Source organism: Fukomys damarensis, unplaced genomic scaffold, assembly GCF_012274545.1.
Source record: "Fukomys damarensis isolate Sample0158 unplaced genomic scaffold, DMR_v1.0_HiC HiC_scaffold_39, whole genome shotgun sequence".
NCBI lineage: Eukaryota > Metazoa > Chordata > Mammalia > Rodentia > Bathyergidae > Fukomys > Fukomys damarensis.
The window spans coordinates 9,319,634-9,341,681 of NW_022900951.1; the positions used below are offsets into that span (position 1 = coordinate 9,319,634).

A 22,048-nucleotide genomic window follows, 5' to 3' on the forward strand; every position below is an offset into this window, starting at 1 on the left:
GCCATCCATACACACTCACACACACACAAATACATAAATAGAAAGAAAGGAAAGGCAAAAACAGAGAATTACCTGTTCTGTCCTGGATCTGAGCCCACAGAGCACTCTTTTCTTGGTTGCCCTCTAAGGACAACACAGGAAGAGGACCTCTGCTTTGAAAACGGTATTTAGGGCTTACATCCACCATGCACTGTCTCCTGAATTGGGGTGTGTGCATGTTGATCCTGCAAACATGTTTCACCTGAATGCCAACGTGACTATTATTTTGCAAACCGGGATAGTAACATCTCAATGTCACATTATGCCTCTGACGTTGCTTTTGAAATAAGCTGCATCATTTAAATCTGCTCTTTCCTGTAAAATCCAAAATGCCCCATCCTCACCAACCCCATAGTCTGCCCACCGTCTCTTCTCTGAGCCAGTGACCTTCGAGCAGGTGCCTCAGATGGACCGAGTAGCTGGCCTTACAGTTTACAGTCTCCTTAGGCCTCGAGTGCAACAAAACCCATCATCACAAGCTTGCACATTCATGGCTGAGAAAGCCAGGACTTTTGTTCCCACTGTTTGTTCCACAAACAGAGCAAATGGTACTTCCTGTATAACTTGTTTTAAGCTGTACCTGTGATTTAAAAGATATGCTCCCAAATACTAACAAAAGGAATATCTGTTTCCTCCAGTGGTCCCCGTACCCTGGTGTTCATCACCAGGTGCTGTCACTAGCACATTTCTCTTCCTGGACTGCCTCGTCGTTCTCCAGATCCTGTCTGACTTAAAAAGCGACACTGATTTTGTTCATTAAGTGTGATCGTTGGCTGTGTTCCTCGAAAAAGATTTTCAAACTATTTTTTAACTTTAATTTTTAAAAAAATTTCTATCTTTATTCTCTTTAAAAATTAATTTTATTGGTATATTTTAGGTATACAATATAATGATATCCATCATTGGGATCATGTACCTTTACATGATGTATCTTGGTTCTTAATTTTCCCCATTCCCCTGCCCTCCCCTCACCCCCTCCACCCCTCCCTGTTTATAAAGACTTTGTCTCCATTTTTTCATTTTCTCATATTAATTCAATTTCCTTCTTTCCTTGACCCTCCCTTCCCAGTTCCCCTTCCCCTTTGCCCATTTTCTTCCTATTTCATATTATCTATCTATTATATCTGTTGGTCCTTACTTACACTTCCAATTTATCACACTAGAGAAACTATTCGGTATTTCGACGTGTGCCCCATTTACTTTTATGAGTTCATGTTTGTGGTGCCTAATGACTCCATTCCTCCTGGGGAGTTGGTGCATATACATAACACATCTTAACTCTTTTTTTAATCCCCTTCTCTCCCTCTATATTTTGGTCCCCTTCCTCTTTGCAAAAGATCTATCTCTCTGTTTCCTGTTATCCATCTTTTATTTTGTTCATTAGTTATTTGTGCTGCGGGTTTCTCACATAAGAGAAACCATACACATTATGGTCTCAAGGTGTATCCATTTTCCTACAAATGACCCAAATCTATCTTTTGAAGAAGAGACTCTTAAGTGGACTGTGTTAATGTGTCCACTCTATCTTCATGCAGGGTCACATCCATTGCAGACAGGCTGAATGTGGAGTTTGCTTTGATTCACAAAGAGAGGAAGAAGGCAAATGAAGTGGACCGGATGGTGCTGGTGGGTGACGTGAAGGGCCGCGTGGCCATCCTCGTGGATGACATGGCCGACACGTGTGGCACCATCTGCTTCGCTGCCGATAAGTAAGTGGGACAGTTCAGGAAAGCATGAAGCCATCTCCTCAAGAAAGAAAAAAAAAATCAGTGTTTTAGAAACTGGGCCTAGTTTTCCTAATTATAACTGATCGTTTGGCAGTGTGCTATTAGACCAAAGGAAATTTGAGGACCCTTTGTTTTTATTGTTCTTTCCCTGGTAGAAATGAAACCATGGGCCTTTTGATTTTCCATGTGGAAATTTTGGTATCTTTTAAAAGGGGAAAGAGACGGTGATTTCCTGGAAACTATGCACAGAAGGAAAGAGTTTTTCAGGCAGTGGCACACTGGGAATGCGGCCAGTCCAAGTTGAGATGCACTGAACTATGTCACCAATAAAGTTTTAGATGAATTACACATCAAAATGGTATATTTTGGCTCGTTTACTTTCAAGCAGTGGTTCTCAGCCGGTGCCATTTTTCTTCCTGGGTGACTTTTGGTAATGCCTAGAGACATCTCTGGTTGCTACATCTAAGGGGAGGGAAACATTGCTACTTGGTGGAAGCCAAGATGCTGCTAAATTATCTTGTAATACACTGGACAGCATCCATGACCAAAAATTATCCAGGCCAAATGCTAATGTTGATAATCCCTGATGTAATGGAATACTGTGTTTTGCTATCATTACCTGGTCCTGGCTAATAAATATGTGGGGAATTTGTCTCCTCTTTTCATTTTTGGAACTCACTATTTGCTATTAACTTTGGCATTAGGAGAAAGTCTTTCAAGAATATTAGCATATACTTAATTTTGTGTCTTCTATTTTATAGGCTGCTCTCAGCTGGAGCCACCAGAGTTTATGCTATCCTTACCCATGGGATCTTCTCTGGGCCAGCTATTTCCAGAATAAATAATGCTGCCTTTGAGGCTGTTGTTGTGACAAACACAATTCCTCAAGAGGACAAAATGAAGCACTGCACCAAGATTCAGGTACGATCTACACCACAGGCAGAGGCAAGCAGCTAGGAACCTGCTTTATATCCCTCAAAACAGCAGCCAGCTTTCCGCAGGCAACAGACACTGCAGCTTCTGCTCCCCACAGGATCTCAGGGACACTAGATCCGGAGAAAGGCCAAGCCAGCAGAAATCAATGTGTGCTACTGAGAAAGAGTAAATGAATAAAACCACAAAAGAAAAATGACACAAATCAGGCTGTGCTCAAGTTCAAAAGAATTAGCATATAACCCAACCATTCCACCACTAGGCCTGTACCCTCAAAATTTGGAAACATTTTCAAACTAAAACTTGCATATAAATGATCATAGCAGCACTGTTCTCAGTAGCCAAAAGGCAGAAACATCCAGTGTCCATCACATAGATAACCAAAAAGTGGCCCATCACTGCAATAGAATATTATGCAGACTAAGTGAAATAAGCTAGGCACAAAAGGAGGAATAATGTTACGTTTCAACCTATGCGAAGTACGTAGAACAGAAACATTTATAGAGACGGAAAGTAAAATAGTGATTACTAGGAGCTGGAGGAGGGACGAATAGGGAGTTAGCATTTAATGGGTACAATTTTACTGGTGGTGATGACATTTTGAAAATAGATAATGGTGATGTGTATGCAACATTGGAAGTGTAATTAATGCCACTGAATTATATACTTAAGATGGTTAAAATGGCCAATTTTACACACACACACACACACACACACATATTAACACAGTTTTAGAAACAAGGGGGTGATACAAAGCAGTGGACTATGTTAAGATCTTCAGAGCTCTACTCCTTCACAGCCCTCCTGACTGGATGCCTCAGGGCACCACAGAGCTGGTGGCAATCACTTGCCACCAGCTGGGCTGAAGCCAGTCAAAAAGGTTTGCATCTCCATTTGGGCTCTATGTTTTAGTGAACCTTGGCAGTCATTTCAGCCTTCAAAGCCTTGGTTCCCATCAGTGGAGCATGAAGGTGAGTCACAGTGATCCACTTCTTGGTTTCTAGTCTTCAGAGAGAAAGAGGTCCTTTGGCAGAAAGAGGTAAGTTTGGAAATGATCAAAATGATGGTCTGTCATATCTTCATGCATGATTAGCAATTGGGAGCTCAGTGAACACTGGCCCAGGCCAAATGCAGCCCACGATTTTTTTTTTTGTAAATAAGGTTTTACCGGCGCCCAGCCACACCCAGACATTAGTGTGTTGCCTGTATAGCTGCTTTTGTGCTACAGCAATGGAGTTGAGTATTTGTAACAGAAACGTCAAAGTCAAAAATAGTCCAAGTCCTTTACAGAATAGTAGTTTGCTGACCTCAGAGTTAGACCATCACAGTTGTGCTCTGAAATGATCCAGTCACTGCTTTCTCTGAAACCCAGACAGAAAAACCCTTCCAATAATGATTAACATTACTTTAAAAGCAACTAATGTTAAAGAATGAGAAACTGGAGTCATTCATGGGAAAATGGATGCACATTGAGGCCATACTCTTACGTGAAATAAATAAGACACACGTATAAATACAGAATAGTTTCTCTGGTGTGAGAAACCAAAAGTGTAAATAAGGATCAAAATGTGTAATAGATAATGTGAAATAGGAAGAAAAGGGCTAAAGGTGTAGGGGAAATGGGAAGGGTAGGGGAAAGGTAAAAAGGGAAAAGCTGGAAACAAAGTCTTTGTAAATAGGGAAGGGAGGAGGGGGTGAAGGGAGGGCAGGGAATGGGGAAAAAATGAGAACCAAGACCTGTCATGTAAAGGTACAAGATCCCAATGATGAATGTAACTGTACTGCATACTTAAAATGAACCAATAAACTCAATAAAAAAGAAAAAAAAACAACTAATATCCCAAGAAAAGGGTGTCTTCTGGTTAACAGCAGCCCTGAAAAGCCTTTGAGTCGCCGTGCTGTGAATCTCCTTTCTGGGAGCCCATCTGGGTTTGGTTCAGCAGGCTGTAATTTGAAAACAGACCCTTAAGCTATCTATCTTCCCAAAAGAAGCAGTTTTTAAAGAAACATGACTAACTCCTCCCTTTCTGTTTTCTTGTTTACATTCAGGTGATTGACATCTCGATGATCCTGGCTGAGGCCATCCGGAGAACACACAATGGGGAATCCGTGTCGTACCTGTTCAGCCATGTCCCACTGTAAACATGAATGGGAAGTGACAAGTGACTTCCCACTTGCTGGTATCTCTGCTTTTTTAGCGGTAGGACTCAGCAATGATAAGATAATCGCTGGCAAAAGCATCAGGTATTTGTTCACTCTGAGATTCATTGTTTCCCCTTCTAAACCTCAAGAATGCTTCCAGTTTATTGGGGGATGGTGGTGGTTATTGGGTTTTTAGTGAACTGTGTTAAATGAGAAATGTTCTTATCATCTTGACTTTTTCTGGTTGGTGATCTTGCATTATTCTTTTAGCAACAGCATTCTAATATAAAATCCCATTCTTGAAACTCATATTTTATATATTTCGAGGTTGCCAAAGTAACTTCAGATTAAGCCTTCTGTGTGAATATAACCATAATTCCTATGGACATTTGGGTAAGAACCCCATATAACCCTTTACTTTGGAGTGAATCTTAGAAAAATTATGACACAGTGAATTTTGAATTTTTCTTTTTTCTTCTTTTTCTTAATGGCATCTGGGTTTCAATTAAACTACTGTACTTGTGATTCATCTGAACCAAATTTTCCTTAGCTTTAAATGGCCATTGACATGTTTATTTTAGGGAAGACATAACTATTACTTACTTGAAATGCCATTTTCCCAAACTCCAAAATTATGTTCATCAATTCTCTGACTTAGAAACCACATTGAGATGTAGTCTCTAAACTCACTGTCATTCTGGCGCATTCCTCTGGCCCTGTCACCTTGTTCTTCCCAACCTATTTTTAGCTATAGCTTTAACTTTCAATGGTTTCCAACGACTTCATGTTGTGGACTTCCAACAAAATAAAGACTTCTCCAAATCCCTTCAAATTTACTAATCATCATTTTGCTCTTTTTACAGAAAAGGTGAAATTTTGAGTGCCACCAAATGCATATTGAAGCATTATTTTGTGAACTTTGATTCAGTGTTCTTTTAGCTTTTGTAATGGAAAGTTGTAGGTTTCCGGCAACTGCTTATCTAAATTAAAGCTATTACATGGAAAATGTGAGTAGGAAAGTCCTGTGAAAAAATAAACAAAAAGTTGATTCATTAATGGCTCAAAGTGATCCTGAAGGGGAACTTCACCTAGGATTGTCTTCATCCATAAGATGGCCTTTTAGAACTTTGTCCTCCTAATTGAAGTGCCTCGCTGCCTCTAGTAAACATGTAACAATTTTATTTCTCAGAATTTCTATGCTTGTATGTAATGAAGACTTAGTTGTAAATCCATATGTAGATGGCTTGACTCACACGTGTGAGTATAGGTGCACTACGACTAAGGCCAATTGATTTAAAAGTAATCATTTTCTCAACATATTGAAAGTTTACAGGGCTAATTTTAAAATCTAATCTGATTTTTAAAAACTACTTTACTGTGCTCTGAATTAACTGATGGTTTCTATTATTACTTAGCTCAACTTTTGTATTTTAAAGTGTAGCTGAATACATTTAGGAACTAATCCCCGTGCTCAGCCTTGCACGGTAGAAATGCAGACTTTAACTACTTGATGCGTTCCGTTCAATGGTGATGATGAAGATGGCCAAGCAAATCTTAATCTTTCTCATTCCTTGCTGTTCGTGGTGTGGAAACTTGAGCGAGACCACTATATCGTCCTGTCCAACTACACTGAAAGGAGGGTGTACTTGGGATATATCTAGTGAAAAGGGGGAGCCAGAGAAACATGAACATACCAAAGTTGCTTAGCCTCCAACTTAAATTATATTAGTCAACCTGTAGATGGTTCTATGATGATAACTTTCCTGTGTTAGATATGATGTTGACTGGATTCAGCAATACTGTTTATCATTTTAAGTGCTTGTATTGGTTTAGAATGTAGGATTTTAAGATCATCCAGTGCTGTACTAAAACATCTCAATAAAAGCATACTGACTACTTTCTTTTATAGTTTTCATTACCATTACCCCAAAGGGGTAAAGTATTTTGATGGAGTCATGTGTTGCAGTACCTGCAAATGTGTCCTACTTCACGATTATAGCCCGGTTTACAACATTAAAGAAAAGCTAGAAGTTCATCGAACTCAGCTTGTCTCCATTTTGAAGGTTTTCCTTCATGAAGGACTTCTAGCAATCTTCCTTCCCCAAGACACAACAGCTGTACCACATAAGGCAACCAGGTTGATAATACTAGGTGTTTCCTTTAAAATTAAAAGATTGCATGTTGAAGGAGTAATGTTCACTATTCATTTACTTAAGCATAGACCAGTAGTTGGTCTATGTTTCAGAAGCACCCAGAAGGATTCCTGACCCCATAGAAGGTCCACCTGTTCTCAGATACTTTTAATTACTCTAGTGGGAACCAAATAAATGTATTATTATGTTCTCCCTGTGACATTAAGCTTTAAAGTATGGATAATGCCAAGAGTGGCAACATAATGTCCTAAAATCACTGTGAAATAAAAAAAAAGACAGCCAGACCTGTCTGAGGAGAAAAAAAAAACATCAGGGCTAGGGATTTAACTTAGTGGCACCGTGCCTGCCTCGCAAGTGCAAGGTCCTGAAAGGAAGAGGGATGTGAAGGAGAGGTAGAAGCCAGTCCCATCTCAGAGGTGTTTCACTTCCTGTGACCTCCACTGGCCCTCAAGGATAAGGCCAAGTAGAAAAGGGAAAGATGAAGTAATGAGGGATTCAGAGCATTCAGTCAGACTGGGAAGATCAGAAAGGACTTGGTGAAAGCACCACCGTTCCAGATGTAGAACTTTCTAGAACCTGATGGCAGTGTTCCAGCATGGACTGAAGTAGAACACAAGGTGTTTAGTACATATTGTGGTTGAGGGAGACTAAACAATTCAGATGGAGACTGGGGCTGACACATGCGAGATTCTTCATCTGAACTGCACACAGAAAGAAGTCATCAGAATCTGTCCGTTTCACTACCGATGCATGTCCCTGTACCCCAGAAATACCCCTCCACCCTTGGGCTGCCCTGGCTTTCCAGTCCTTACATCGGGGTGCTTTGCTTCATGTAGTTTTGAGCTCTACTTTCTCTTCTGAAAATACACAAAGGTCATGAACACAGATGCCACTGTCACAGGCCACCTAGGTTCAGTCACTCGGGTTCCTTTGCTTGCTGCTGATCATATCAAAGGAGGCCATTTGTTTTTGGAAAGAACAAAAATGATTTAGTCAAATCTGACTCCAGGGAAATGGGCTCATTTGCTTCAAATCACCACCTCACCATGGACAAAGCTATTACATAATATGTTAGGGTCTTTTATAGCAAGGAACAGTGATAGTTGGGAATACAATGAGACAATACATATGTTCAGACTTGTTTCATCCCTTCCTGGACCCAAACCCTTCTCTGCCTTGCCTAAGGAAATGAAATTGGACTAGACCTTCTGGTACTAGCATCTGCATATTCTTTCCTTTTCTCTGGTCTCAGGAGGGGTGGAGGTGGCTTGTACCCTAGGCCTGAGGAAGTTTGGAGAAGCCGCTTGTCTCTAAAGAGGAAAAAAATCTAACTTTTAAAGTTCTATTTTGTGCAGTGCAGGTTACAACTCCCCCCTTGCTTTAGTCCCTCCCTCAATCTAGATGGCCTCGAGGTAACACATCATCTGGCTGGCTAGCTTAAGGTAGCTAGAGCACAAGCAAAGGGATGCTGGATGCTTGAGGCTGAAAAGGTATCACTAAAAATTGTGAGGTCAAATACAAAAGAAAGCCAAAGTCAGGAGACACCTAATAGTTACACCTGCTGGAAGGACTTTCTGCTTTAGTCAATCAGTCCACGTCATCAAATACTTCTTGCCAAATTTGAGCAACATCAGAAGATTGGCTCTTTGGCTGGGTTTATCTAAAGTCCATTGTCAAGTCTAATCTTATTTTGTAGTCAGTATCCTAGAACATTATAACTTTGACAAATACTAGTCACAAAGCTCATAAGCACATGGAAAACAAGCTAATAGGAGCAAAGAGAATCCAGTCTGTACAGTAGACTTGAACTTAGAAATGTAGTGACCAAGTTAAAGAAAACCAGTACAGTATTTCTGGGAGACAAGGTTAGTTTTATCAGAAAGTATATTGAGCACGTACTTAAAGTCTCTTTTTCTTGTAAACCAATGTGAATTACCAATTAGAAGAAAACACCTTTATTAATGTCAAGACCAAGAATTACAACTAGGTAACACCTTTAAGATTTCTTAGGTATACACATACAGAGTTGCAAAAACTGAATACAGTGTGCAAGAGCTAATGTCTATTTTGCCGACTAACATACTGTCAGACCCCTGCCTAGGCAGAAGAAAAAAAAATTCCCAGGCAATGCAGTTACATCCTGCAAGGTGCAAAGGATTAACAGGAAGCCAAGGCCAGGGTTCAAGATAAACAGCCCACCCCGTGCAACACCTGTGGGTCCAAGCACCCCAGGAGACCACCAGACTTCCTCCCCCAGAACAAAAGACTTCCTCCACTCCAGGACAAAAACGTCCACTCCTCCTGGCACTATCCCTCCCCTACCCAAACTCCCCTATAAAGTTTTCCCTTGCCTGAGCCCACAGGTTCAACAGCTTTGTTGCCCTTGACTAGCCTGCACCCAGGCTGAAAATAAAACCTTGCTTGTTGCTTCATTTTGGCCTCCTCTAGTGGTCTTGATCATGCCTTGGATAACCCTAACACACACATTTCCCAGTAAGACTGTCTCTTATCAACCAGTAGGAATGTGGCTTTTGTCAGTTATATGACCATAAGAAATACAATAATTTAGCAAACTAACTTAGTTACTTTTACAGTATATTAAGAAGACAGTCATGACTGACTACATTATTCCAGTAATTCAGATTGGGGCTACAGGACCACTCCTCGAACCTGGACAATGCCCCAGGGCAATACTCCCACCTTTGTCCTAAAGTCTACTACCCAGGGGCAGAGATAAGAAAAAAAAAAAAAAGACCCCTGAACCCATCCTAGAAAATTCTGAAATGCCAAACCAGGATGCATTAGGGTCAGATCCTCCTGAACAACCTGCAATAACTTTTATTCGCTTCGAGCTCATTGAAGGTTCATTCATATAGACTGCATCTCATCCATCCAATTGTAATAGTGAATTATGAGAAAGGACATACGAGGGAGACTCAGCTGACACAACTCAGTGCTTGGTCAGTGTCGTCAATCATGCTCTGTAAGACCCAATGAGAGATGCCCGAGACCTAGTGCAACATTTTAAATTCTTAAACTCAACACATTCAGCGTTTGTGCTATTTTTCTTTCCCTGACACGAGCCTGCTCACTCTAAGCATCCTGTCACCTGATTAAAACTATGCTCCTTTTTCCTTACCATTGCATGCCATGTCTAATTCTTTATTCGGGGCACATAACCTAGGAATCCCATCACTCACGGTAACAGCAGGACAATTATTTTACAAAAACATGAGGCAAATCACATATAATAATTTATGTAAACAGAATTGTAAAACAAAACTTCAGAGATCTAAATAAATATGAACTTATGAACTTCCAAAGACTTAATTTCTTAAACGTTTAAAACGTAACAAAAGACAGTAGAAAACAACACATTGTTTTGACAAAAGTAAAGCTTCTCTCTTTAAAGTTTTATTGCAAGTTTTAAACATAAAGATTCTGTCATTATCCCTATTTGTTGTACTTTCTCAGTGTTCTGTCAAATTCAATTCCAACAAGTCTTTAAGGTCACAATGAGCTCAAAATGTTCATTGATTTCCTTTATGATTCTCAGTCTTTCTTGTAAGTTTTGTGAACCTGAAAATACCCTCGGAGTAAAATATAATTCTGATTCACCCAACAGGGATAAAATGTATGTTAACAGTTCTGAAGATACTCTTGTTTTGTCTTTTAAATATTTGTTTCACTCGTATGGACCAAAATGCATTTTGATTTCTGCTTTCTTGATTCCTGTGTGCTCTTATTTTTAAATGAATCTGTTACCATCTCAATGATATAGAAACACAAGCACACAGACAGACAAATAATACACACATAAAACAAAGACATAGCTTTACCATTTTCCAGCTTTTGACAAGGTTACACTCTAGGCACCATTCTCATTTTTATAGTCCTAAGCAACACTTGATCCTAAATTTGCATGTCTGAATGCAGAAATCCTAGTTGTAGCAAGATGAAAAATATTAACATCGTAGGAGATCACTTGGTCAATTAATCTGAGTTTGAATTTCCTGGAGCCTCCCACCCCCCATGCTTTTTGGTGTTAGTTGATTTTAAAAGCTTTAACCTCAGGTTTTAAGATGTTCCCCATTGGACTAAAATTTAGACATAGCTGGTCGGCAGAGGTTTACACATCTGCTCCTGACTCTGCTTTGGGCCTGTAGTATGAAAAAAAAGAAACCAGTTTAAGAAGAATACTCCCCACTGAGAAAAACACAAAAGCAAGACATCTTTAGTCAAATTCATTCATTTCACTAGTTGGGGGAGGGAAATTGACAGTGTTAGCAGGGTACTGGGATACTATTCTCTTTCCAGGGGTCCCTTCTAGACTTATTGTCCTGAACAAAGAATTGGAAAGGAAATGAAGTAGAGGAGTTTTACATTTATTAAAGGTATTGAAGGCAAGAAAAGAAGAGAGAACTGCTCTAAAAAGAAGTGCTCTGTAGAGTATGGGGAATTAAAGTAGGAAAGCAAATACACTCTGTGTGCAGAGCAGGACACTGAACAAGAAAAAAAAGAAGGTAGTGGCCATAAGGCCACTGGCCATTGACATGTGTACCCCCATTCTGACATCAGATCCAGGCCATCCTATCAAAAACCTGCTTGATCTTGTGCCAGAAGAATTGAAGATAGCATTGTTTGATTGGTACCAGGTGCAGGGCTCAGAAACTGTTCTGCACACGTACTGAACAAGTCACACCACTTGTCCAGCCACTTTGCCATGCCCTAATCTTCTGCTTCAGCAGGAGACAGAGAATTGCCACCAAACAGAAGTTTTGACAAATATTTTGAAACACGACCAATTTGGAATGATTCAGGGACTGTTAGCCAAGACGAGGGGAACCACAATAAGAAACTCACAGCATTAGACAAGTAGATGCATGGTAAGTGGCACAGAATTCTCTTATACTTGTCACTAATCCAGAAAAGGGCACAGAAAGCAGCTATGGATGTTATCCTGGCCAAAGTTAGTCCAAAGAATTTTTAAGGGCTTTTACATGAAGTCGGAATGTGTTTTCAGTTATATAGGCTATGTTGTAATATAATAAATCACCTTTTTCTAAGCCACAGGTGACTACAACTTCTGTAGGGAGCTATAAAGTAGCGCAAACACTTTTATTCCTGAGCAAATCACAGCTGATCTCTAAACACACATCAGTATCTGTAGCCTCTTAAAGCCTCTTAATTCAAACTTTCTTGTCAAACAAACAATTGAAGAACCTTGAGCTCCAGGATCGTCTCCCAAGCCTCAGTATGGCTTAATGCCCCAAGTGGCTTACATAAAGCCTCAAATACACGGAAAGGAAGGACAAGGCTTAGTGTCTCTGTAAAATGGAATTAAACCTCTAACTGAATACTGCCTTAGGTAGTATTGGTCTGTCTCAAAGGGGGAAGGTCCCTGGCCAAACTGAGTACTCTTAAAAGGGGGAAGTTCTCCTGTCTTACATTCACAGTGGAGAAGACACAGCTGGGGCAGTCCTCTCATTATAGAGTCCTGGACGCAAACTGTTCACTTAGAAGGTAGCTCCTAACCTGAAGGTACTGAAATCCTCCTGCCCACCCTGGACTAAAGATCATTATAAGAATGGAAAGATAAATGAATTCAAAGCAAACCAAAACAAATGAGTACTCTAAACCAACCAAACAAATGCCTGGAAATGTTTCTACCTCTGATCTCTTCTCACACCAGTCAGTACCCCCAAATAATAAGCAGTAGGTCCAAATGACCACAAACAATTAAGGCACTTACTTCACCCAAATGGCACTGCCAATAGAAGGTCCAAATGGTGGACACAGAAGTCTAGAGTGCACTTCCCAGAGGGAAACCAAGCAGAGGCCATCACCTCTCAAAACAATCTTTTACCTTTTACCAACAAAAGGATTTATAGGGAGCCGGTGTCATGAGCAAGAAAGGAAGGGCAATTCTCCTGTGCAGAATCGTCCTCTGCAGCTGCTGGACTGTTCCTGGAGTCCTAATCATGGGCTCAGTTAGCCCCAAGCTGATTCTCACTACCACTTGCTAGAGTTGAACAACCAACAAAGCTTATTGGTTACACCCAGGATGGGCTCACTACCTTAGCTGAAACAGCAGAGAAAATGGGTGGACACCGGCATAAAAGCCACATAAAAGGAGACACCACAGATCAGCAAATGAGATACAATTATCTCCAATGAATGACTGAACATCATTCACAAGCCATGTACTCTAGCCTCAAGGGTACATAGACTCTACAGGACTTCCATTGGAATGCACATGCTTTCTCAGTCTGCCTCAAATTGAACCTGAACATATGTGAGTGACTTGGACACTTGATTTGGTCTCATATTTATATGAATGACCAGGATTGGAGCCTTGTGCCCATTTGTGTATGGTCTTATAGTGTGAGGATTTTGATGTATGAATTAATCTGGGAATAAACCATACATTTAAAAGATAATATCAGTCTGTTGCTCGATCTGTTCATGCCCTTTACTGTGCCCCAGGTTGCTTGTGACAGATACATGGTCTTGGGGTGACTGCCAAAACGAGGGGAAGCTTTTAGGAGAAGACAAACCAGAGCATGTTGAAAATATTTGCAGTGAGCTATAGAATTGACAAGTAGGAATGCATGGCATGCCATGCCATCATAGAGATGGTGATCCATTAAGCCTTTTATAATAACTGACTCTATTCTGTTCTCTTCTACCATCCCAGCAGAAATGCAACTACAAATAGTGCCTGTCTAAGTGGAAAGAGCAGGGTTTGCTCTTCCAACTGCTGAGTTCTGTGATCAAAAGACAAAGCAGATGAATTCATTTTATACCTTAAATGATAAAAAGAAACAAGAGACAAAAGCAAACAAGCAAAAAAAAAAAAAACTCAAAGAATGCAGTGAGAAGCTCCCTGAATTGAGGATGTGTCTATTAAGAGTCTGTTTCCTGATATGCTCCAAGCACACTGTGTGACCTTGGATAAATATCTGCACCTTGTTTGAGTCTGTCTCTGAAAAAATGAGAGAGGATGATTGCCAAAGTCACCGGAAGTTTTAATGGACAATGGCATCTACTATAGATTTGGTTGAAAACAGTCCTACTAATTGAAGGCTGTATTTCCAATGACACAAGGATGCTTACTCCACCATCGAGTGACTGACTCATTTTGATTTGCCTGATACTTTTCTCAGTTTTAAACACTTACATTCCAACATTTGGAAACTCTTCAATCCTGGGTCAACTAGGATATTTGATCACATTCATTCCCTTTCTTCTGAGACTTTCTAAAACTAAGGCTATCCAGAGCCATTTTCTAGAGCTGAAGAATCTCATGAAGGTAGCTCTGATCTCATAATGGTTTGAAGAAAATAAAAAACAGGTTGTATGTCAAGCTCAACAATGTGCCAGGGACTTCTGGCATTACAGTGTCTCTACATCAATTTTCACAGAACCGTTGAAGTTGAAGATCTGTAGTCACAAAATGAAAGAAGAACAAAAGGAAATGCTTTTAGAAAAATACATTCAAGACCTGGCTTGATTGCTGGTTCTTCAGTACAGCTACTTTTAATGCTACCAGTCATCTTTAGAGGCTCCAGAGGACAGCACAGGCAGAAAGAAAAATGTGAACATTCTCTGATAGATAATACATTTATGTACATTGAAGAACTCTTAAAATTGTGCAGATATGGCTGTCTGCCTGAGGGCGTATGATTGTCTAATTTTCCCTAGACGCGGTTGTTATATCTAGTACTTTCCTGCACCGAAGCTAAGATTGACCATGGATGATGGAACATTTTCGAGTACTATACTGTAACTAAATCAATGTTCCTCTTTGAAAGCATCAGAATGATGAGAAGGGAAGGTAGCTGGATGAATCAGTCAGCCATTTCATGGGGTCAAACACCTCCCTCCGGAACAGAGTCCCTCTTCTTTGTCCCTCTGGGTATTTTCTTTTGCTCCTGACCCCAAGATCATTTATTTCAGGATTTCTCAACCTCAGCACTCTGGACATTGTGGACCAGATCATTCTTTGCTGTGGGGCTTCCTGTGCACTCTAGGATGCAAAATGGCATCCCAAGATTCTACTCACTTGAAGGCAGTAGGAGCCCGACTTCCACCCTACATCTGTGACAACCTAAAGCTACCCCAGACATGCCCAGTGTTCCCTGCGGGGCAAAAATGCCCCAATCCACAACATGATTTATTTTAACTGAGATCCCCTGAGGCAGTTAGAGGCTGCTGTGGGGACAAAGGGTGCATGCATTCCTGGACCTTTAATATCTTTCTTATTAAAAGCATGATTTGTGTTTTCTTCTGAGGTAGCCAAGGACTTAAAAGTTGTTTTCGTTAAAGAAACACAGCCCACCCACCACCCACCCCCGAACCTTAACTTTTCCCTTGGGAAAAGATGCCCAGTTAGTAACTAAAGCAGAATAAAGCTTGACCTTCATTTTATATTTGTCTCTTTTATGACTTTAAAACTTTGTATCAGATCCCTGCACAGCTCTGCATAAAGGCATGGTAATCATTTAGGGAGTTTCTATCTAAAAGTTGCCAGCGCAAACTTGATGAGCCCTATATTTGCATAACCTACCTCATCTCCTTCAAGACTGAGGACATCAAGATAAGAAACTTACAGGGACACTGCATTACCGAGGTGTACCTAGGAGTTCTAGTCATTGTCCTAGAACTCTGCTCACCTTGTATTCCAGCAGAGCCTCCCAAGAGTGAGACTGCCCCAAGCAAAAACAATAGTTTCTTAGAGACTGAACTGTTCCCTTGAGTGCTAAGGACTTCTTTAGAGCAAAACTAGAACGAGATAATGATCAACCAGTCCCTCACCCACACTGTAACTTCCACAGAAAGCTGGTCCCTTTGCTTTGTTAATGGGCCAGTCTGACTTTAATCATCGGAACTGTGACCCCTTCGGCTCCTCAAGCTGAAGCTCCTTCTCCATTTTCTCTTACTTCCTAACTCTGCCTAATAAATCAGCCTCTCATTGATAGGTCATGAAATGCTTTTTTTGCAACAGTTTGTCAAGAACCTGCCTGGTTCAAGTTAAGGTCTTCATTTCCTCCCCACACCGTGTCTGGTGACATTTCTTCCTCAGTTTCTCTTTTCTGATGATTCAGACTGGAAATACAGAGTAGATTCAAGCTGGCCCTTGTCTCAACTGCAAGTAGAATAATAGCATTTTAGGATAAAGTAGGATATGACAATGACAATAATCCATCACTTTTTAAAAAGCCAATGCCAGTGTTTTGCTACTACATGAAATTTATATGGAAAATTTCACATTATCCTTTTCATATAAGGTCATGATTACCCATTTCTAGGGGCTAATTTTGAATAAGTCATTAAACTGTTTGCTCAATTTCTTCTTAGAATGGCTTCAGCTGCAATTTTGTTTTGCTTTTTGTGTTTCAGTGAGGATATAATATACTAACAGCAGCCTTAAAAAGGCGACTTGAAGTTCAGTTTAACTGGAATAGAGATCTTGAGAGAACAGATTCCCCACTGTACCATGAGATTGCAAACTATCTGGAATTGGTTAATTTGGTTTGGATTCATGAGAAGAAAAAGACAATGTTGGTGTTCTCAGGATACAATACAGAAAGTGATGTTCCTACATTATTAATATTCCATTGGTGAGAGTGTAATTATCACCAAAATTTTAAAACTGACAGTACTTAAATCACTCATAATAAGGGGCTTAATAAGGACTCCTTAATATCTAAATGACTCCAATAATTTTCATAAGAAGAAAATCACTTTTAAAATGTAGCATTTTGGGGACTGGGGGATTTAGCTCAGTGGTTCTGCCGCCTGCCTTGCAAGCGCAAAGACCTGAGTTCAATCCCCGGTACCAAAAATAAATGAATAAATAAAATAAAAATGTAGCATTTTTAGGGAGGAAGGAAGGTGAAATCGAGTGAAAAAAATAAATTTTTGCTTAATGCCATTTTTTAAAACAACATTGGTCAATTATCAAGAACATAGTTAAGGGGCTGGGGACTTAGCTCAGTGGTTCTGCCACCTGCCTCATAAGCACAAGGTCCCAAGTTCAATCTCTGGTACCAAACAAAAAACAAATTAGAAATTAAAAAAGGAAACAAAAAAAAAAAAAACAAGGGCCGGGGATTTAGCTCAGCGGTTCGGGGGCCTGCCTTGCAAGGGCAGGGACCTGAGTTCAATCCCCGGTACCAATAAAAAAAAAAAAAAAAAAACAAGGGCCGGGGATTTAGCTCAGCGGTTCGGTGGCCTGCCTTGCAAGGGCAGGGACCTGAGTTCAATCCCCGGTACCAAAAAAAAAAAGAACATAGTTAAATCAGGGAGTCATGGAAAAATAAAAAGGCCTTTTTGTAGCTTAATCATGTTGTTTTAACTTGAAGTACATTAATGGATTTATTGTGAGGAGACAATTCTGCACAGGTCTCTGGCATTTCCGCAATCCTACAGAGGCACTGATTGCCTTTCTTCTGGACTTGCTTTTCAAGGATGTTGGTAGTGAACAGAAAATTGGACAGTGTTGGAAGACAGAATCGGTGTCTTCCTCAGGAGCAAGTGACAAGTCTGTCTGCTGTCCAGGGTAATAAAGAATGTCTCTCTCCGGGCAAAGCTCAGGGAGATTTGCTGGCAGTCCACTAGCGTAAATAAGGACTAAAAGGTATAAAAGATAACATGAAGTAGGAAGAAAAGGGACAAAGGGGAAGGGAAATGGGAGGAGTTAGGGGAAAGGAAAGAAGGGAATAGAATTAATATGAGAAAATGAAAAAGAATGGAAGCAAAGTCTTTGTAGACAGGGAGGAAGGGAGGGGTTGAAGGGAAGGATGGGGAATGGGGAACAAATAAGAACCAAGATAGATTATGGAAAGGTGCAAATTTCCAACAATGGATGTCATTATATTTTATTCATTAGACTACCAATAAAATTAATTTTAAAAATAAAAGGTTCGGGTTCTCTAAGCACAGGTTCCCTAGGTGTGATGCCAACACACTGTGTGCACAGCATCCACCCGGTACACTCTGTGGGGTCAGGACAAAGAGAAACAAAGGACCTGATATATATTGTGCCTTAGGTACTAATGTCAATTGTCTCTGACCCAAAAGATTCTTATAATAGCTTCCAAAACTATGGAAAATTGACTTCTTAGCCTGTCAGTAGGATAGAATCTCATATGTTCTAGGGTTTTGGACACATATATTTTCCATTGTTTTATCATAGGGCTGATGTCCCTTGAACATGGGTTCCCTGATTATCTATCTTCCATAAACCAAACCTGCATCTTTGTTAAAAGGAAGGTGAAAACTTTAAAACATATCAGACTACAATCTGACATACAGAATCCTCCCAGATATTTGCTTTTCCTCACACATGTAATTTGCAAGCTGCACCAGTCAGCGGTCCTCAGAGAAACAGAGCCAACTGGAGATGATATAAATAGAGGTATAGGTTTGTTTTAAGGCATGATGGCAGCTGGTTAGTCTTAACTCTGCAGGGCAGGGTGCAAGCTGGAAACTGGGGCAAGAGTTGATGCTGCAGCCTTGACCACGAAATATACAGGGTGGGTTGGCAGGCAGGGCTTCTCTGTTGCAATCTGTAGAAGAATTCCCTGAAAAATCTGTTTTGTTTTGTTTTTGTTGTTGTTGTTGTTGTTCTTAAGGTCCTTGATTGCTGGGATGAGGCTTTCTCATGTTATCAAGTATAACCTCCTCTACTTAAAGCCAACTGCTTGTAAATGTTAATCACATCTACAAAATACCTTCACAGAAATTTCTAGATTAGTGTTTATCTACACAACCAACTTTGGCTTTGCCAAGCTATACTTAAAATTAAATAGTAAGTGTCACCATAGTTTATTTTTCTTTTTTAAGCAATTTACTTTAGCTATCTCTTTCGTCAGTCCTGGAGGTTGAACCCATGGGCATTTAAACACTAAACTACATTCCCAATCCTTTCATTTTTTTTTAGTCAGAGTCTCATAAAATGCACAGTCTGCCTCAACCTCCCAAGAAGCTGGGATTACAAGCAAGAACAACCTACCTGGTTCTTTGTCTATCTTTCCAAAATATCCATTGTAGATCTTCTTGTACTCATATTTAATTTTATTATTGTGTCACCTTAAAAACGTACAACTGACATAAAAATATTTGAAAACAGATACAACTGACTCTAGGAAAGCAGTACAACCAGCAGGAGGATTGCAATAGGACATACATGCCAATACCCAACCAACCTGAGAGGTTAAGCAGGTCCTCAAAATCACCCAAGACTTTGTTATAGAAGGAAAGGAAAATACAGGTTAACTAGTCCAAATTTAAACCAGATCAAGAGAGTTTTACTTATGCCTTTTTGTCTCAAACTTGGCTGTCTATTGAAACCACATAGGCAGTGTTGAAAATTCTGAAAGCCAAAGAGGGAGGAGTCACGGAAACTGGGGCTTCCTGAGAAGATGAACAATCTGAGGACTGGGTGTGAGCCTTGGGAGAGTGTCAAAGGGGAAAATGGGAGGAGCTTGAGAGGTCTACTCACCTTGCCCTTAAACTGCGGTGATGAAAGTGTCTTTCTTTTCTTTCTCACTAGGGTTCTTGAGCCTGCTCTTTCAATATCTCTAAGCATTCCTGGTAGATGTCTGTCCTTACCTGAAGTCCCCCTTTGCTAACCTGGCCTCATCTAAGAATATGTGGAGATTTCCACATCCTTCCCTCCTACAAATGCCCAAAAACATGGACATTTTCATAGAAGTTCATAATTAATGGGTCATGTCAGGGGTCTCAAGAGAATGACTTTATTGGATTGAATGAATGCTAAATATACAGTAATTTTACTTGACTCAATAGTTCCATTAGAAAGCAAGATCTACCTGAACGTCCACCCTCAGATTTCAATCGAGAGGAGTATCCCACCTTCCTCCCTCCTCATACCCGCTCTCCTGTTCCCTTCCTTCCTTCCCTTCTTTCATTCTCAAATTTCAGTCAGTAAGAGGAATATCCCACTTTTCTCTCTGCACACCTCCAGCTGTTTCCTTTCTTCCTTCTTTCCTCTCTTCCCTCCTTCCTTTCTTCATTTCTCCCTTCTCACATCCCCTCTCATGTTCCCTTCCTTTCTTCCTCTTCAAACTCCAATCAGTCAGAGGAGGATTCCACCTTTCCCTTCACAACACCGCCTGCTGTTCCCTTCTTTCCTTTCCTTCCCTCTTTCCACCCTTAAATTTCATTCAGTTGGAGGAGATCCCACCTTCCTTCCCACAACGCCCTGCTGTTACTTTCCTTCCTTCCTCCATCCCTCCTTCCCTCTCTTCCTTCCCTTCTTCTACCCTAAATTTCGGTCAATGGGAGGAGATCCCACCTTCCTCCCTTCTCACCCGGGTCCTCCCTCCCTTCCTCCCTCCCTCGCTTCCTCCCCACCCCAGAGAGCACACAGACACACATTCGCAGGTCCCCAAGAGACAGTTTATTGCCCCCATCACTCGGTAGTGTGGGTGGACAGTTTCAGGAGGGACTGCCTCAATGGCGGTGCGCAGACCGCTGGCCACCTCTCACATAAGCTCGAGGTTTCCCGCCTCTCTCAGCACGGAACATTTGCATCATCCGGCGCGGGGCTCCACGGCCTTGGGCGGACCTGCTCTGGCTCATCCTGGTGGTTCTCTTGCGGCCTCTTTTGGCCCGGCGTTTCCCGGTGGACACGCGCGAGGCTGGACCTCTTCTGGCTCCCTTGCACTTGCTCTGACGCATCTTGCGGGAGTTTCTTGTCGGGATAGTGACAGTGTCCCAACCCCGCTGCCCCTTCCCCACCTCGTTTCACCAACGCCAGTTGTTAACACTGAGGGACGGGTTTTCTTCCAGGCCGCTGAAGGGGTCTCCTTGCCCTCCTTGCTCCCCTGGTCACCTGGAAGGACACGGGCAGATCACAGAACCGCACTGGTTTGGAACAGGAATGGGGAGGACTGACGGGAACAGGGGCTTCCTGAGAAGGGGTACAGTCTGAGGACTGGGTGCAAGTCTTGAGCGGAGGGTTGTCAGGGGGCACAAGGGGAGGAACTTGGCTGGTCTACTCACCTTGCCTTTAAGTTGCAGCAGTGCGACTGCCCTTCTTTTCTTTCTCAGCAGGGTTCTTGGGCCTGCTCTTTCAGTAGCTCTACACCACCTGGCAGATGTCTGGCCTTCTTTACCGGGCGGATGCCTTCCAGTGGTCAGGGATGGCCCTGACCTCCCTTTCTACACCTGTCCCTAAAGTGGCCACGCCCTTGGGCTTTGTTTGGTCAACAAATCACCAGCCAAGGGTCGCCCTAGGGCAGGGGCTGAGACGCCACACACACAATTAACAGGGACAAGAGCGGGGGAAGGGAGTGTGATGAGTCTAACATGTATGGTGGAAAAGGGAGGGATCTGCTTAGCACCCCCACAAAGCTCTCCTACATTTATCTCTATCTCTATTCTCAGTACTGGTGGATCAGGAAGCAGGGAGAGGTGATTCCTCCACGCTCTTGCCAAGGACACCCCTTTTAGTGGTACATTCTCTTCCATGCTTGCTTCTGCATTACCTAGTGTGTATTATCTAAACTTTCTCCCTGCTAACCTGTTCATATCTAAGACTATGTGGCGATTTCCTCAGCCTTCCCACCTACAAAGTTCTCTTATGCATTTTGAGACTATTTACTTTTACATTATGAGCAAGAAGTTTTTGCATTCCAGTATCTTCTTCCACTGTCTACTGAGTTTCCCTCTGCTTTCAGGTTCTCACCCTTTAGTGAGAAGAGTGTCTCCACTAGGTACCCTTGTCTTATTTATAATGAGTGGCCAGTTTAGGGACACAATACCTAACATCCATAATTTTTTAAAGGGGGGGGTTATTTTGTCTCACATTTTTAGTGTATTGTGAGTTGGTTCCATGGCAGGAAGGCATGGCAGAGGGCACAGCAGAAGAAAAGCTTCTCATGTCATGGTGGTCAGGAAACAGAGAGAGACGAAGAGTCAGGAAAGGAGATACACTCTTCCAGGTCACATCCCCTGTGATCTGCCTTTCCTGATCAGACCCCACCTCCTAATGTCACCTTTAGCTACAGCTTTAACTATAGC

At 41.4% G+C, this 22,048-nt stretch overlaps 1 protein-coding gene across 1 annotated transcript in view; it reads left to right on the forward strand.

The window, feature by feature from the left end:
• Prps2 (phosphoribosyl pyrophosphate synthetase 2) overlaps positions 1–6,730 on the forward strand; it is a 33,953-nt gene extending 27,223 nt beyond the window's left edge. Inside the window, exons 5-7 of the mRNA XM_010613973.1 lie at positions 1,575–1,748; positions 2,528–2,687; positions 4,749–6,730. Of these exons, the coding sequence (XP_010612275.1) occupies positions 1,575–1,748; positions 2,528–2,687; positions 4,749–4,841 (427 nt within the window). The 3' untranslated portion in view covers positions 4,842–6,730. The remainder of the gene's footprint in view (positions 1–1,574; positions 1,749–2,527; positions 2,688–4,748) is intronic.
• Positions 6,731–22,048: the final 15,318 nt, after the last annotated feature.